Source organism: Alexandromys fortis, unplaced genomic scaffold (genome assembly GCF_014885135.2).
Source record: "Alexandromys fortis isolate MF-2015 unplaced genomic scaffold, M_Fortis_MF-2015_v1.1 scaffold_107, whole genome shotgun sequence".
NCBI lineage: Eukaryota > Metazoa > Chordata > Mammalia > Rodentia > Cricetidae > Alexandromys > Alexandromys fortis.
In genome coordinates this window covers 4,969,389-4,985,830 of record NW_026067987.1, presented here as the reverse complement: position 1 = coordinate 4,985,830, position 16,442 = coordinate 4,969,389, and the positions used below count along the sequence as shown (strand labels likewise).

General features: G+C 44.2%; 1 protein-coding gene across 1 annotated transcript; it reads left to right on the top strand.

The window, feature by feature from the left end:
• The first annotated feature begins 2,005 nt into the window (after positions 1 to 2,005).
• Tcf21 (transcription factor 21) lies at positions 2,006 to 4,973 on the top strand. The gene is made up of 2 exons (XM_050159500.1): positions 2,006 to 2,782; positions 4,423 to 4,973. The coding sequence occupies exons 1-2, from the start codon at positions 2,333 to 2,335 to the stop codon at positions 4,510 to 4,512; spliced, it is 540 nt and encodes a 179-aa protein (XP_050015457.1). The 5' UTR covers positions 2,006 to 2,332; the 3' UTR covers positions 4,513 to 4,973.
• Positions 4,974 to 16,442: the final 11,469 nt, after the last annotated feature.

Below are 16,442 nucleotides of genomic sequence, written 5' to 3'. Positions count from 1 at the left end.
GGTAATAAGGCCATTGTCAATATTCTTAATCATCACCTCGTTCTATAAGGCAAATAAAACCTTGTGGCTATTCTGCAGTCATCTCAGTTGATACACACACACACACACACACACACACACACCACAAAGTATTGGCCCATTCTCATACAGCTCCTTATTCTTAAAGTTAGCAGCTTTCCTATCTTACTGAAACAGAGAAAAGGGAGCACTGGGCAAATCAAAGAAGGTTATTTTGGAAATCAGCGAGGAACCTTCTAGCAAGCTTGCTGGGTGTTCCCCTTAAACTCGGCTGTGTTGTAGCACTCGTTCATTTGTGCATGAAGACAAAGGCAACTTCAACTTGATATTTCTGTCATCCCTGCAGTGGGAAGAGTCCTTTCCTCGTTTATAACATCAATCACTCTTGCAATAAATCTTAGGAGTGGATATGGTCATTTAAATCTCCACCTGCACAAACAACAGAAAATAAGAGCTCATAAATCTCTACACTGGTGATTAACAAATTTTGGATCCTCAGGAAAGACATTATGAGAGGGGAGGAGAGGGTTCACTAATTCATTAATAAAGACTGATTTGCTGACAATCTGTTTAGTTTACAGCATAGGGGGAAAGCAAACAAATCTCTGCTAACAAAACAAAGCGTTAGAGGTTGGTGAATTCCCATCTGAGCCTGGATTAGAGAGGCAGATCTGAGCGGAACAGAGTCAGATGCTGAGAGCTCCTCTAGTGTCTCTCCTGTCCCCCTCCTCAGTGTCCGTTTGTAAGACCAGAAAATCTGACGCAGGGTGGGGGTGGCGGGAGAGAGCCATCTCATCTCCCTGGTTCCTCGGCATCTATTTTATTCCATCCTTGGGTTCTGCTTCCATTGGCTTCCATTCTCTTCTTACCCACCCCCTATCCCCCAGAAAATCATTTCATTCCTGGAGAAAGATGGTCCCCGGTGGAGTTAAGGCTGGAAGCTGGTCTTTTCTGAAAGCCATGTCCCAGTTTGTGTCTTCTTAAGCCAAGAGGAGTGGAGAAGAGGAGAAAGGCAGGGGCCTGAGCAGGAAATCTGCAGTTTTTACGAAAGGTATCAGGCAAAGAGATGTCCGGGAGTGACTGACTCTTTAAGACCCTGTGGAATGAATGTCTGGCAAGAATTTGCACAAAAGTTTTTATCCCACTAGGAAAAGATTCTCAGCTAGCAAAATATGCTCCACAAAATCGTATGATCTCTCTCATTCTCTCCTTATCTCCTGCCAGCACTGTGTGTGTGTGTGTGTACATGTGCATGTCAAATGTGTTCCTATACACTAGCAGTTCCCCAGTACCTTCAAATTAACAGTTTATTAATGGAGGGGTTTTTTTTTCTTTGTTTCTCTTCCTCTCCAGTACCACAAAGATTCCACTAAAGGCTTTCTTTCCCAATTTACCTCAGGTAAAACTGAAACAGTAAAGTGCATCTGAGGAAAAAAAAAAAATCGGCTCCGTGATCTGCATTTGCTTTTCGAAAATTTGGATCGGTGGACACGACCGAGGTAAAATAAGTCTCTCTTCATCGTGACTGATAGGGCTTTGGGACTGCTGATATCACCCAGTACATGGGAATGCAGTCTTCGTAAAACCCTGTGGTCTTATGGGGTCTTAGCCAGGGCCAGCTGGATTTTAATTGGTATTTTGATGGAGGAGGATTGCCTGCGAGATGCTTTAGGGGGAAGCAAAGGACCTGGCCATCTTTCTGAGATTCTCAGTAACAATCAGTTGAGATTCCCTTAGAGAAAAGGGGGACCCTAGGAGGTGAGCAGGGGCAAGCTGAGTAGCGCTAGTATTCCCTTCCCTCGGTCCAGGATGGAAGAAAGAAACTGGTACATGCACATTGCAATGGATTGCTGGAAACCCGAGTCTGTGCCTCAGAGTCTCCAGTGCTTCTGAAAGGGGTCTAGGAAGTCTGTAGGGCCTACCAGGCCCCTCCCCTGGGCTGCATGGATCCGCCTCTCTATTCCCTAGATAAATTCCTAGTGTTCACCAAATTCCTCGGCGCTCTCTCTCTCTCTCTTCATTAAGGCCGGGACTCCGGGGGTGGGGAAATAGAGCGCTGGTTTCCCTGTCGCAGGTTCCCTTGTGGTCGCTTCCACAATTCAGCCAGGGGAAGCTCTGAGACTGGGCTGCCAGATCCCAACTCGAACCCAATACACGAAGTGGCAGCTCCATTCTTTAAAGGCCCTTTAATATCTCTCTCTCTCTCTCTCTCTCTCTCTCTCTCTCTCTCTCTCTCTCTCTCTCTCTCTCTCTCTCTCTCTCTCTCTCTCTCTCTCTCTCTCTCTCTCTCTCTCCTTCCCCACCCCCTCTAAACATGTCCACTGGCTCCCTCAGTGATGTAGAAGACCTTCAAGAAGTGGAGATGCTGGAATGCGACTCCCTGAAAGTGGACTCCAACAAGGAGTTTGTGACTTCCAACGAGAGCACCGAGGAGGGCTCCAACTGTGAGAACGGGTCCCCACAGAAGGGTCGCGGTGGCCTGGGCAAGAGGAGGAAGGCGCCCACCAAGAAGAGCCCACTGAGTGGGGTCAGCCAGGAGGGGAAGCAGGTCCAGCGCAATGCAGCCAATGCGCGCGAGCGGGCCCGCATGCGGGTGCTGAGCAAGGCCTTCTCCAGACTCAAGACCACCCTGCCCTGGGTGCCCCCGGACACCAAGCTCTCCAAGCTGGACACGCTCAGGTTGGCGTCCAGCTACATCGCGCACTTGAGGCAGATCCTGGCCAACGACAAGTACGAGAACGGTTACATTCACCCAGTCAACCTGGTGAGTTCTCCCTCGCTGCTCGCTGGGCCTGGGAAAGCGGTCGATTCCCTGACACCTTGGTCACTGCTGGCCTACCACGTCTGGGGACTTTCGCGCGGGCTCCACGCAGCTCCCTGGCTTTCTGCACTGAGTCCTGAGATCCCGCGAGTGATTTGTGCAAGGGTTTGACGTGGCACCCCATTAAGGGATTTCCGAGGGTATTCAGCTGGCAAAGATGAGGGATCCCCGAGTAGGGTGCCAGCGCCATTTCCGCTGTTGTGAAACTGACAAGATGCTGGCCACCCATAAGACGTCTGACTCTATCTTTTTTAGCTAGGAGCAAAACTTAAGCTCCCCTTCTGATTCTTGTAAACATCCAACTCCGTTCTGTCCCCAAGTATATTTAGGACTATTAAATACAGACATATTTATGTCCCTCCACCTCCATAACTGTCCACGCAAATCCCTCGGCTACTTAAATATTCGGTGCGTGTCTAAGTAGATTACCATTTTTAAACCCCAGAAATTCCAGCTACTGTCAACATAATCAGTAAATCCCGCACAGGTCTTTTGAGTACTTAAGAGTATTTCAGTCATAGGTCCGATCAGTCACAACGAAGAGCGCCTTGGCTTTTCCTCAATAATTCGTTGGACATGAGTTGACCCTAATTTTTGAAAAGCAAATGCTGATTACTGAACCAATTCTCTCAGAGGCGTTTTACTGTTTAGGATTTTTTTTTAACTTCCTCTTTCGTTTGATTTCATTTTCAAACGTGCAGGCTTTAAGGGGGGGGGGAGCCACCTTACTAAGGACTTTGTTTACCTATGATAAGGTTGAGATATCCCTCTGGCGGGCACTCACAGAGAGGGCTGAGTCGTCTCCTTCAGCTGCTCTCGGGAACTGGGGGAGGGGGTGCTAAAACACATTTTGCCAGGAAAAATATTTTCCCTCCAAATAAAAGTTTATTTTTTTTAGGGTGTTGAGTAGCCTTTTTTTACAGCCTAAAACTAGAATGAGATTATCGATCAGAACATTTGTAATTGCTGCTACTTTCACCTTTAAGTATCAAAAAACAAAGAAAACTTTTTTTTTATTATTTGACAACCCAAAGAAAGGAAGAAAAAAGGAAAGAGGCGAACTTTGCTTTCTCCGTAATAGAGGGATCTTAGTTAAAATGCCACTATGTCTTTTATTAGCGCACACACCCTTCCTGGGATACTGACTGACTTCAAGTTGTAGTCATAGGTAGAATTGGATTGGGAGAGAAACGGGAGTCGATAAAAGCGAGAAGGCCTGGATGCTGGACCAGTGTCTCAGAGGATCCATAACTGCAGCCGGTAGTTGGGATAGCCATCGTACCCACCGGCCTTGCTCAGACCCCTAGAGTGTCTTCCTTGAGTCTGTGGCTGGGCTTCCTCTAAGGGTTTCACTTAAAACCCAGAATGGGACCTCTTTCGATCGCCGTACTTCTAAAAGTCCACCGCCGCCGCCACCTGAAGCTGTTTGCTTTATCCTGCCAGGCATTAACACACCTAGTAAACCGCAGACCTCCGGTGCTCACAGCCCTTGTGCAGGTGCCCCTCCGGTAACTAGGGCTCGGGGCTGACCCCTCCCCCCTGTCCAAGAGTTCTTACCTCCTCCGCCCTCTTCTCCCTTGCAGACGTGGCCCTTTATGGTGGCCGGCAAGCCTGAGAGTGACTTAAAGGAAGTGGTGACCGCGAGCCGTTTGTGTGGAACCACCGCGTCCTGACCTTGGAGGTGCGAGTCTGGGAACCTTGCGCTCCAGGGGCAGTGGGCCAGCGAGGGCGACGACCCCTGCCCTCCCCTCCCTGTCTCTGCTGCAGCCTTGCAGCGCTCCTCTCCCCCGTCACACCCCGCGCGAACACTTAACAGCGACGAGGAGATTCGTTTCCAAACCAAAGGAGACCAACTGTACTTACAGATTCCCATCTATTTAACTTTATTAACGTCTGCCATGAATGACTGCGAGCCTGGCTGGTCCAAGTGCAATATGTAATTATATATTATATATAAATAGATAATAAGAGCCTATCAATGTGTACCTTTTGTACAATATGTTGTAAAGTGTAGATCATAGAATAGCTGACTTTGACAGTCACATTTATAAAGTCACTCAAAGAAATATATTTTTTTCAAACAAGTTTTGCTACTTTCAAAAATAAATCTTTCTTTATATTGCTAAAAAGCCTAGGCATTGGTGTGATTTCTTTTTAAAAACTTTGTGAAGAACAGTGGAAAGAATGGAGATGTTTAATGATAAAAAAATAGTTCTCTTAACATTTAATCCAAGCTTCTAGTAAAAGATTAATTCCGATTCCCACTAGGAAAAGAGAAGTCGTGTTTCCCACCGAAAACCTTTTGAAGAGTTGTTGCCCGTTACTTTAAGCCCACGAAAAACACGATAACTGTAAATAGTAAGTAAACAGAATTACAGTCATCCGGTCACACAGACCCGAGGACAACGAAGAACAGAAAACCCAATTCTCCACTATTTTACAGTATAGCTGTTCAGAAGAGCAGGAAAATAAACTGCGAAAATTTTATAACTTTCCGTGGGCAACAGTGATTTAAAAAAATACCTGCTTGCAAATCAGTGAAGAGGGATTGGAGCTACATGTGAATTCCAAATGCAGAAGATAATCGTGCTTCTTTCTTCCTGATAATTCATTAATTGCAACACTAAATGTGCAAGCCTGCTTTTCAGGTGCGGTTATTACCCTTTGCGTTCAGCTCCGGCCAAGACTTCCGGCCAGGGCGGCCGGATCTTAACTTAAACATCTTCCAGGCTGAGGAACAGCCCATTGGGGAAGATTAGGTTGAGATAAACACAGAGGCGAGGCCGAGGAGCCTGGGACCCTGCTGCCTCTACCCTAGAGCAGCCCGCCGCGGCGCTGCGCCAGATGCCACCGCGGCTGTTTAATGTTCGGGGTTATGACCGCAGTGTTTACAAGACGCCCTCGGTTATTTATACTGTTATCCCTCGCAGAGGCCTTGAAACTTCCGTTTCGCTTGCTCTTTCTTTTCGACAACCCCCCCACCCCCACCCTTCCCAACACGCCCGCTTCTCTTTTTCTAACTGGATTTGATAGGTTTGGTACCTGGCGTTAGGATAACTTCCTCTCCTGCGCTGACACCTTCAGTCAACCCCAAAGGCCACGTGGGGCGGAGCAGGAGCGGTCCGGGAAACCTCTCCCCACTCCGGCTTGTCCCTCCAGGGAAGCCACAGGGCCACCAAAGCAAAAGTCATCCACTTCTGTTGACTCTTCTCCACGTAGCTTTCACACTTGCCATGGAGGGTATTTCAAGGTGTCCGGTGACTCCTCTAAACCATCCCATCTTGACTTTCAAGAGCTCAGTTCAAACTTGAGGCGTTGCCACCTGCTCATACTCACATAGGCCTTCACTTCCAACCTCAGAGAGGAGAGACAGGGTCCTCGCCAGGACTGATTCAGAGGGAAGGAAGGTTGGTATCGCCAACAAGATGCACTTACACGTGCCCTTAGCTCGGCAAGCATTCCCAAATTTCTAATCACGTTTTTGTTTTACAAACCAAGTAAATTCTTGACATTCTGAGCTCGTAGCACTGGCAACTTCTCAGAACCCTAGTTTCTTTCCTTTTCTATTACAAACTCACACGTTTTTAAAGCCTTTGTTCCTCCTACTTATAATCTGAAGCCTTGACTTGAGGAGAAAGGTTATGAGAAACCAAAGTCCTGGTCCCACTCAGGGCAGTTTCTTCACAGGGCCAGATTCTGTCTTCTCTTCCTTGCAAGTAAAAAATGATGATAACGCTAGTAATAATTGGATTTGTATTCTCCTCAGTCACTGCCCAAGCTTTTAATACAGCTCAATGAAATTCTAATACATGTGGCCTCTTTGTGAAAGACAGGACCTAGCAAATAAATATCCAATACTTGTATGAGTAGGCAGGTGGCTATCTATCGTACATCTAAACTAAAAGTGTTTGAGGCAGGAAGCTCAAATGGTGTGTTTTAATTGCAGAGACTGAACCGTGTCTCTCCACAGCACTGGCCTCCCCACGTTACTGTTCCACCTCTTGCCCGCGTTCTCGGAATTTGTCTAAAACTGTCTATCAAGGTGACTCCCACAAAATCCAGAACAGAGCTCAAGATGATGCTAACTAACATCGGGTGATGGGGCCAAACTCTCCTATCGAGGGGCTCAGCTGAGCTCTAGGTCTGGACATAGTTGTGTCCCCAGAATTAGAGGCTGGATGGATAAATGCAAATTCAGAGTTCGGAGAGCAAATAACTGAGTTTGGACTTCAAAAAACTCCCTGGGAGTGAGTGTTATGAGTGTTTCTCTCTCTCTCTCTCTCTCTCTCTCTCTCTCTCTCTCTCTCTCTCTCTCTCTCTCTCCTTCTCTCTCTCTCTCTCTCTCTCCCCCTAAACACCTCTCTGCCACTAGCCCTTCTAGAGCAAATGATACCCACACTCACCATGTTCAACTTCCCTATTCCTTTTGTTCTCACATCTTCCCCTAAGTCTGCAATTCTCTGACTACCTGGTACCCAGCCTGTGCCACAATTTATATGTAGTTGCAAATCAGGAATAGTGGACACCTTTGCCTCAAGCCAGAAGAGTCCAGAGTGAGGGATGAGGAGTGTCATGTGACATTTAAGCTATAAAAAGGATCTTGGGGAGAGCGCTTTCAGATGGACCAGGCAAATGACCAAATTACTGTAGCCACCTGGAAGGAAATGAAGTGCTTCAAACAGTTCTCAGACTCAGATTCCTAAGGCAGCAGCAAACGACACTCACTCTCCCTTGCTCCTACTCCCTCCCTCTCTCCCGCCCTCCCTCTCTCTCTGTCAATGTTTGTAAGATTAACAATTTTTATAAGCCAATCAGTGTACTTTTAGCAGGTGTGCCCACAGTCGAATCAAAGACTTACTCCAAAAAGCAACAATAAACAGAGTTCTAGTATTCACTGGGTATGTATCTCTAATCCTTAGCGAACACTTCCCAGGCGCCCTTTAAGTCTGGGCTGCTTCTGCTGGTCTCCAGGATAGACTGATTCGGGAGGTCTCAGGTAGGAGGTCTGAGAATTGGTGCCATTGGGTAATTTCTGTGCTTCTGTTGGTGGCCTGGGGACACTTTGAGAACTAGGATTTGAGGTGAATAATTAGGGAAGCAAAAAAGCATTAAAGCAGAGCAAAAGTGTGTGTGTGTGTGTGTGTGTGTGTGTGTGTGTGTGTGTGTGTGTCTTGGCAACTATGTTTAGCAGACAAACACTTGAATCCTGCCTCTAAGTTTTTCCCACCTCTTTTCTCACCATGCTTTCTCCCACCAAGGATTTCCAGGAATTTCTCATTAGTGTCTGACACAAACTGAGTGACTAATAATGAATATGATAAAGAGAATCAATCAGTTCTGAGCTCTAACTTGGTTCAGTTTTCTATTCATGCTACGATAACATGAACCTAACTGCCAGTCTAGAAAATCAAGTCGCACATCCTCAGGAAATATGAGATCGGTTCTGTCCTAGGGATGTGGCCCGACCGCGTAAGGGGCTCATCTTGCGCTCTAGAAAATAAATTCCAGCTATTAGCCGATGAATTAAGACCTGGGTGGAGTAGAGACCAGGGTACTGCTGGACTCCTTAGACTCCTAAGGAAGAAAGAACTCTGGGCAACGTGGACTCACACCTCTTGCAAGAGATTCCCTCCGCTTCATTCCTGATCAGCAGATTTCTGCCTCACTCGGGTGGGAAGGGCTTGTTCCAGTTCAGCGCGCTGTGCTTCAGGAAGTGGGAAAGTGGTAGACGCCAGGGATGAGGGTGAGCATGGGGTGAGCGCTTCGGTGAGGAGCGAGGGAGGAGGAGGGAAAGATCACCCCGGTTTTTACGGTCTGGAAGAGAATTTTATGGAAGATGGAAAAGATTTTATGGAAGGAGGCTTGGGTTCCCAGCCTGAAAGCCTGCAGTAATTTCGGTCCCTTTCGGGGTGCGGTCCCGGAACAGCTGCTGCATGTCCAGTTGCAGACACACTCAGGTTCAGGGAAGGTTCTAGGTCATTGTGGCACAGAGGGACACGCGGAAGCTGAGCACAGCTGGCCAGCAGAGCATCTTTTCTCAGCTTAGCACCCGTTCTTTCGAATTCTAGCTCTGCCTGTGGAAACTGTTGAAGCGAGCATGCAGCGGCATTTTTGAGTCTGAGTAGGCCATCTCCCTCCGACAGTCTTAGCTCCACATGGTCTCTGCTCTTTAGATGTAGGCTGGCTCTAGCCTTTTATCTCCCAGTTAACCACCTCAACCAGGGTGGAGCCCTACCCCACCCCCACTCCTCCACCCGGTGCAGAGCGGGGAGCAAAGGTGGGGAGGACAGGGAGCGGGAGCACTATCTTTTAGAACAACAGAGTTAGAATACCTAACTTGGTTTTGTACCCATCACCCACCATAGGGCCTGAGATCTCTTTAAACAAAAACACAAACAAAAACAAAAAAAAAAAAAAACAATAGTTTTAGGAATGTGAGGAAAGAAAAAGAAATAAAAATACTATTCCTGGGGTAAAACTCTAGTTGAGCCTCTTACCTTAAAGACAGGTACATGAGTCGAAGAAGAAATTCAGAAGAAAATAGAACTGTTAAAACCAGATAAAAATCCACAGGGGAGATCATCACTAGGTAAATTGTGTTTTTCTAGTGTCTTTAATCCCAACACTAGCACTTGGGAGGCAGAGGCAGATGGATCCTTGTAGTTTGAGGCCAGGCTGGTCCACTCTACATAGCGAGTTCCAGGACAGCCAGAACGACATAATAAAGAGACCCTGTCTCAAAAAGAAATAGAGGATAGATAGATAGATAGATAGATAGATAGATAGATAGATAGATAGATAGATAGAATATGAAAAATATGTAAAGTATGTGAAAGAATGATATTGATGTTCCTAATTATGAAGGCAATCGGAGATGGTTATTAATTTTTTGTGATGCTCAAATTGCATCAAGTCATGGAGAATACAATAAAGAGATTGCACTCAGCTCTCTCTCTCTCTTCTTCAGTGAGACCTCCATATTTTATCTGCAGTGAGCCCCGCCCTCACCTCTGTGTTCCTGTGCACAGTACCTCATCAGAAGAGGTAAATTTTCTCCATTTTCCTGCTTGGTCTGTGGTGTCCATCTCCACGAGCGGCATGAGAGCGGGGATTGACTATCTATGGCTAGCCAGTCTGCTGGCTTTTGGCCCCCTAGCACAGTGCCAGGCACAGGAAAGTGCCTAAAAAGTGTGCCAGGCCTAAGGTGGGCTTCTTGGAGATATGAACATTATGGCTGCCCCTCAAGTCAGAGACTGGCTTAAATACATTCAAATTTCAATTTAGAAATTGGTAATGTAGCTCAGCGCTTGGTGTTTAACAGTAACTTGTTCCATGAGAAAAACTAAATCTGTAGTGAAAGCAGTATCAGCAATCCTGTTGGAACTGGCCCACATTACTTTCTAACACGGTGTCTCAGGTGAGATCACAATAGGCAGAAATGCCTTTGAAAAGTATGCGTTTCTTTTCAGTATTCTGTCCATCACTGAGAAGCAGCCCCTTCTAACTTCTCCGGGCACTCACTAACGACTCTCATTTGCAGTTCTTCTTCCTTTGAGTACCCAAAGCTGTTGCTATCTTCAAATCTTACTTTCAAGCCCTCATCTCCCAGTCAAAAATTCTTTGCTTTTACAACTCTTTCTTTCCATTTCCTTAAAAGAAGGTTCTCCTATACGCAAAACCTTCCTGACACCAAGTGTGGGAAACCAACCTCGCTTCTAACTCTCAACATTCAGTAATTCAGCAAAGTCAGTGTCAATATCCCACAAGTTAAGGGCTGAGTGCCCCAATGTTTCTACCATTTCGGATGCCAAGCCTCTGACCCACAGGTTGGAAACCAGGGGCTCCCATAACCCCAGCCTCAGATCTGAGAATTTGCCATAGCAGTTCGCCTGACTCAAATCACCATTTACCTTGGTCCAACAAATGTATGACAAAGAACGCAGGTGGGAATCCCAGTGAAGACAGATAAGGGAGACGTTCTGAGCATGTGTGTCTATGTATATGAAGTTGGGGCATGCCATATATTCAACACACAACTGTGTTTCCCACCCTGAAAGCTTCCCAAATCTGTAATTTTAGAGATTTTGTTTGTTTGTTTGTTTTGTTTTTTGAGACAAAGTTTCTCTGTGTAGCTTTGGTGTCCGTCCTGGAACTAGCTCTTGTAGACCAGGTTGACCTTGAGCTCACAGAGATCTGCCTGCCTCTGCCTCTCCAGTGCTGGAATTAAAGGCATGCCCAGCTAGAGACTTTATTTAAAGGTGTGTGACTAAGATTGATTACGTCATTGGCCAATGGTAATAAACTCAATCCCCAGCCCCTTCCTGTGGGGTAGGACAAAAAGAGTTTCTGCTTCTGATTATAAGATTAGCAAGTCTGACCAACAATGAAGTTTTGTAGAGACTCCGATGCAAGTCATTTCATCAACATATAAAAAAAATCTAAGTACAATTGTCGGAAGCCTATCATACCCTCACTCTATGAGGCTACACACCCCAAAGCATCCAAAGCTCAAGGTCACCTTTGGCTACACAGTGAGTTTGAGACCAACAATGTTTAGAGACCCTACCTTAAAAAAAAAAAAAGTATCACCTAAGAGGTCCCAATAGTCTTAAAAGCTGTTGTATCAAGAACCACAACAGTGGCAAAAATATCTGTTTACCTTCATTATGTCATGCAATTGCTTTCCCCAGCGAAGAACCCAAGACATTTCTAAACAAGGAATCTCTCAGATCTACAGGGGTGGTTTGGTTCTACAGAGCTGTCTCGAATAAAAGGAAGATGAAGTACTGTGAAGATGATCCAAGCAATCTCTTGCATCTCTTGGAAGAAAATTGACAGTTACCAGGCTGTAGGGAAACCCAGCAGTGAGAGGTCCAGCTCCTCTCTGGGGCTTTCTGAGTGCTTGTCTCTGCCGTCCCCGCCAGTCTTCGATGCTTCCTCCTCTAGAAGCTCATTTTCTATGCTGGCTAACTTCCTCCTTCTAACTGTTTTAGATCATAGACGTTTGGTTAAGTTGCTGTCTGTAGCCTCAGTCTTACAAGATTCTGCTGTAGACATTGTCATCCACTATATATATATATCTTGACTATGAATTTATGGAACAGATATAACTGTTCTCTCTCTCCCTCCCTCTCTCTCTCCCCCTCCCTCCCTCCCCTCTCTCAAATTTTTAACAACAGACTTATTTTTATTTATATGTATCCATGTATGCCTGTGTGAGTTTTTGTGTTCCTCATGCATTGAAGATGTTCTTGGAGGCCTGAGGGCACCAGATCCCTTGAAATTGAAGTTAAGAGTAGTAGTGAGTCACTTGATGTGGGTGTTAGGAAGCAAACCTGGGTCCTCTGTTCTTAAAACGCTGAGCTTTCTCTCTAATCCCACGTACTCACTCTTCAGGAAACTCCTTTTTAGGCCTAACCAGAAGTTTCTCCTTACCTTTAAGGCTCCAGCATGATTATTATCTCTCCATCCATGTTTCTATCTGATGCTTGAGGTAGGCAAAGGCTGCACGTTCATTTCCTGACCCAATCACACAGAAACTATATTAATTACAACACTGCTTGGCCAATGACTCAGGCATATTTCTAGCTAGCTCTTACATCTTGAATGAACCCGTTTCTATTAATCTGTATGTCACCACAAGGCTGTGGCCTACCAGTAAATTTACAGCATCTGTCTTCTTCAGCAGCTACATGACATCTCTTTTACTCCACCTACTCTCTCTATATGTCTCTCCCGCCTGGCTATATTCTGCCTTGCTATAGGCTCGAGCAGTTTCTTTATTAACCAATGGTAATAAAACATATCCACAGCATACAGAGGGGAATCCCACATCAGCTTGAGGCCTGATAACAGCCTTGAGACCCCTCTATCATAATTAACCTCATTCTAAAAGGAAATGTATGTGTCACCTCTCCATTTCAGACTGACCAACGTGGCCTGTTTTACTTCTTTTATTAAAATAATATTTAGAATGTAATTCATTTTGAATAATTTATTTTCCCTTAGTTATTAAAGGCTGGTGATTTGCATTATCAGCTTTTATTATATAACAAACTACTCCAAATCCCAATAGCTTGAAGTTATAAACTTCTGCTATTGCTCATGGGTCTGTGAATCTCTTGGGAGGTTCTGACAATGGGGGACAGATTTTCCTATTCTTGCTGGTCTTGTGCATGTATATGTGACTGGCTGATGATTGGCTGGGAGCTAGGTGGTTAAAGGCTGCCTCACTCCTTTGCCTAGTGTCAGAAGATCAAGGTTGCAGTCTGAACTAATTGTCACTGAACCACGTGTTTTTCATCATGTGTTAGTCTAGCTTGTATTTGTTCTCAAAGAACAGGGAAGCAATAGTTCACAAGGCCTTTCAGACTTAGCTTTAGAATAGGCATAGTGTTCCTCATGCTGTGTTCTACTGGTTAAAATCCCATTGCCAAGGTATTCCTGTGGTTGTAGAATGAGAAAGGCCCCCATAGACTCATGCATTTGAATGTCCGGTTTCCAGATGGTGAAACTTCTTGGGAAAGATTAGGAAGCTCAGCCTTGCAGAATGCATCGCTGGGGATGGGGTAGATTTTAGCTATAGTAGTTCTTCTTTTATGAACTTGGGTATCCTTGTGTTTAATACATAAATGTTTAGAATTGTGATATCCTCTAAGTAGACTTTTTTCTTTGATGAATATGTAATATCTTTCCCTATTCTTTTTTACTATTTTTAGATTGAAGTTTATTGTGTCAGATATTAAAATGGCTACACTGACTTGCTTCTTGGGTCCGCTCTCTTAGAATTTCTTCTTCCATCCTTTTACCCTAATATGATGTTTATCCTTGATAGTGAGATGTGCTTCTTGATGTAGCAGAAGGATAGATTATGATTTTTAATACAATCTATTAGTTTGTGTCTTTTATTAAGAAATTGAGACCACTGGTGTTGAGAGATATCAATGATCTGTGTTTTGTTAATTTCCATTATTTTGCTATGAGGCGGGTTTTTTCTCACCTTTTGATTTGATTTTCTGGTCAGAGGTTATTTATTCTGTGTTTTTTTTTTTTTTTGGTGTGGTTAACTTTTTCATGTTGAAGTTTTCCTTCTAGCACCTTCTGTAGAGGTGGATTTGTAGATAAATACTGATTAAATTTGGTATTGTCATGGAATGCTTGATTTTCTCCAGCTATTGTGATCACAAGTTTTGCTGGCTATAGTAGCCTGAGCTGCCATTCATGGTCTCTGAGAATCTGTAGAACATCTGCTTAGGCCTTTCTGACTTTCAGAGTCTCCATTGAAAAGTCAGGTGTTATTCTATTGGGTCTGCCTTTATATGTAACTTGGTCTTTTTACCTTGAAGTTTTTAATACTCTTTCTCTGTTCTGTAAATGTACTGTTTTTGATATTATTGCTGGGGGAGTGGGAGGGACTTTATTTTCTTCTCCAGTTTATTTGGTGTTCTGTGGGCTTCTTGTACCTCAATTGGCATCTCTCCTTCTTTAGGTTAGGGAAATTTTTTCCTCTATGACTTCGTTGAGAATATTTTCTGTGCCCATGGCCTGGGTTGCTTTTCCTTTTTCTGTTCCCATTATTTCTAGATTTGTCCAAGATAGTATCCAAGATTCCCTGGATATTTGGATTTTTTTTTTAGATTTATCATTTTATTTGCCCAAGGTACCCATCTCTTCTATCTTGTATTCAAGGCCTGAGATTCTTTCTTCTGTCTCTTGTATTCTGTGAGACTTACCTCTGTGGTTTTTGCTTGACTTCCTGTTTTTCTTTTTCCTTTTCCTGAGGAATGGAAGAAATTGGAGTCTACCATATTGGCACATTGTTAGGTTAATGTAATGCACTCACTGTGAAAAATAATTTGACAGATCCAAGGAGCTCAATAGTGACTACGTGGCATAGCAGTTCCACATTCAACAGAACTAACAACACAGACGCATATATACTCAACGCAACATTAATCATCAAACTCCACAAGTGTGAATACCCCATGTCCATACCACATTCAGTCATAGTCATCTGTAAAAGGGGTGAGGTCCTGTCATACAACAATGCAGATAAATCTTGAAGAAAATTATGTTAAGTAAAAGAAGCCAAGTACAACAGACTGTATATCATGGGATTTCATCTGTATGAAGTTTTCAGAGCAGGTAATCCATAGAAGGAAAACTAATTGGTTGCCAAGAAAGTTTTCTGTCTCCTTTCCCTGACCCCTAAGTGAAGGGATTTGATGGAGACATCCCATTTAGGACTGAGTGTTCCAAGGTCTCTAACTTTGCCTAATATCCACCTATGGGTTTCTGTATTTATTCCCATCTCCTGCAGGAGGAAGTTTTTCTGATGATGGCTGAGCAAGGCACTGATCAATGAGTATAACATAATGCCATTAGGAGTCATTTTATTCATAATTTTTTGAACAACATTTGGTTTGACCCTATGTCCCTCAACTATCTAGTGTCAGGTTTTGGGTCACCCAGGCAGTATTGGGCCATGTGTTACACTGGAGCGGGCCTTAAGTTAAATCAGATATTGGTTGATTACTTCTACAAATTTTGTGCCAATATTGTCCTAACATATCTTGCAGGTAGAACACCATTGTAGGTCAAAGGTTTTATGGCCGCGTTGATGTTTATGTTTCTCTTTTAGTGGTTTGCAGAGTACCTTAATACACTAAAAATGCTCTATATTGATGCTCTATACTTTCTTACTATACAAAAGACACATTGAAGGCTCTGTGCAGGCACCAACTTGACACCATCATGTTTAATGAGTTGTGTAGGAGTTGTCTTCAGCAATGGGCCTTTCTGTCAGTTTGTAGAGAGAAGTCTATAATCTTAGCAACAGCCTGGGTTGTTTGGAGGTTCCCATGGGACCCATTTGGCCAAAAACTCAATTAAATGTATCCTAATCCTAGTACTGAAAATTTCATTTGATGACAAAAGATGGCCAGTTAGGGCTCTGTGTCCCCCATTATTTGATAATTTCATTTATATTGTCTTCATATATGTATATATTTTAGGAAGTTTCTAATGTATTTGGTTTTCATATTACTCCTCGAATGTCCTGTAAATTTAGTTGTCTCTTCCTGTATATTCTCTCTCTCTCTCTCTCTCTCTCTCTCTCTCTTCTCTCTCTCTCTCTCTCTCTCTCTCTCTCTCTCTCTCTCTCTCTCTCATCTCCTTCTTCTCTTCCTCTCCCAATTTAATCATCCTGGTCCATTCCCTGATCCCATCCATTCATAGTTATCTATTCCATGTCCTTTTCTAAAAAGTACACCAGTTTATCATCTTCCCTTATATTGTAAGGAGGCTGTTAGTTTGTTTCCTGGCTGCCCAGTACCTCAGACCTGAAATAATCACACAGAAACCATATTATTTAAATCAATACTGGGCTCATTAGCTCTAGCTTCTTATTGGCTAACTCTTACATCTTAATTTAATCCATCTCCATTAATCTGGGCATCACCATGAAGTCGTGGCCTACCAGCAAAGTTTCAGCACGTCTGTCTCCTACAGCGGCTCCATGGATTCTCTCTAACTCTGCCTCCTCTCTTCCAGCATTCAGTTTAGTTTTCCCCACCTAGCTCTACTCTACCCTATTACAGGCACA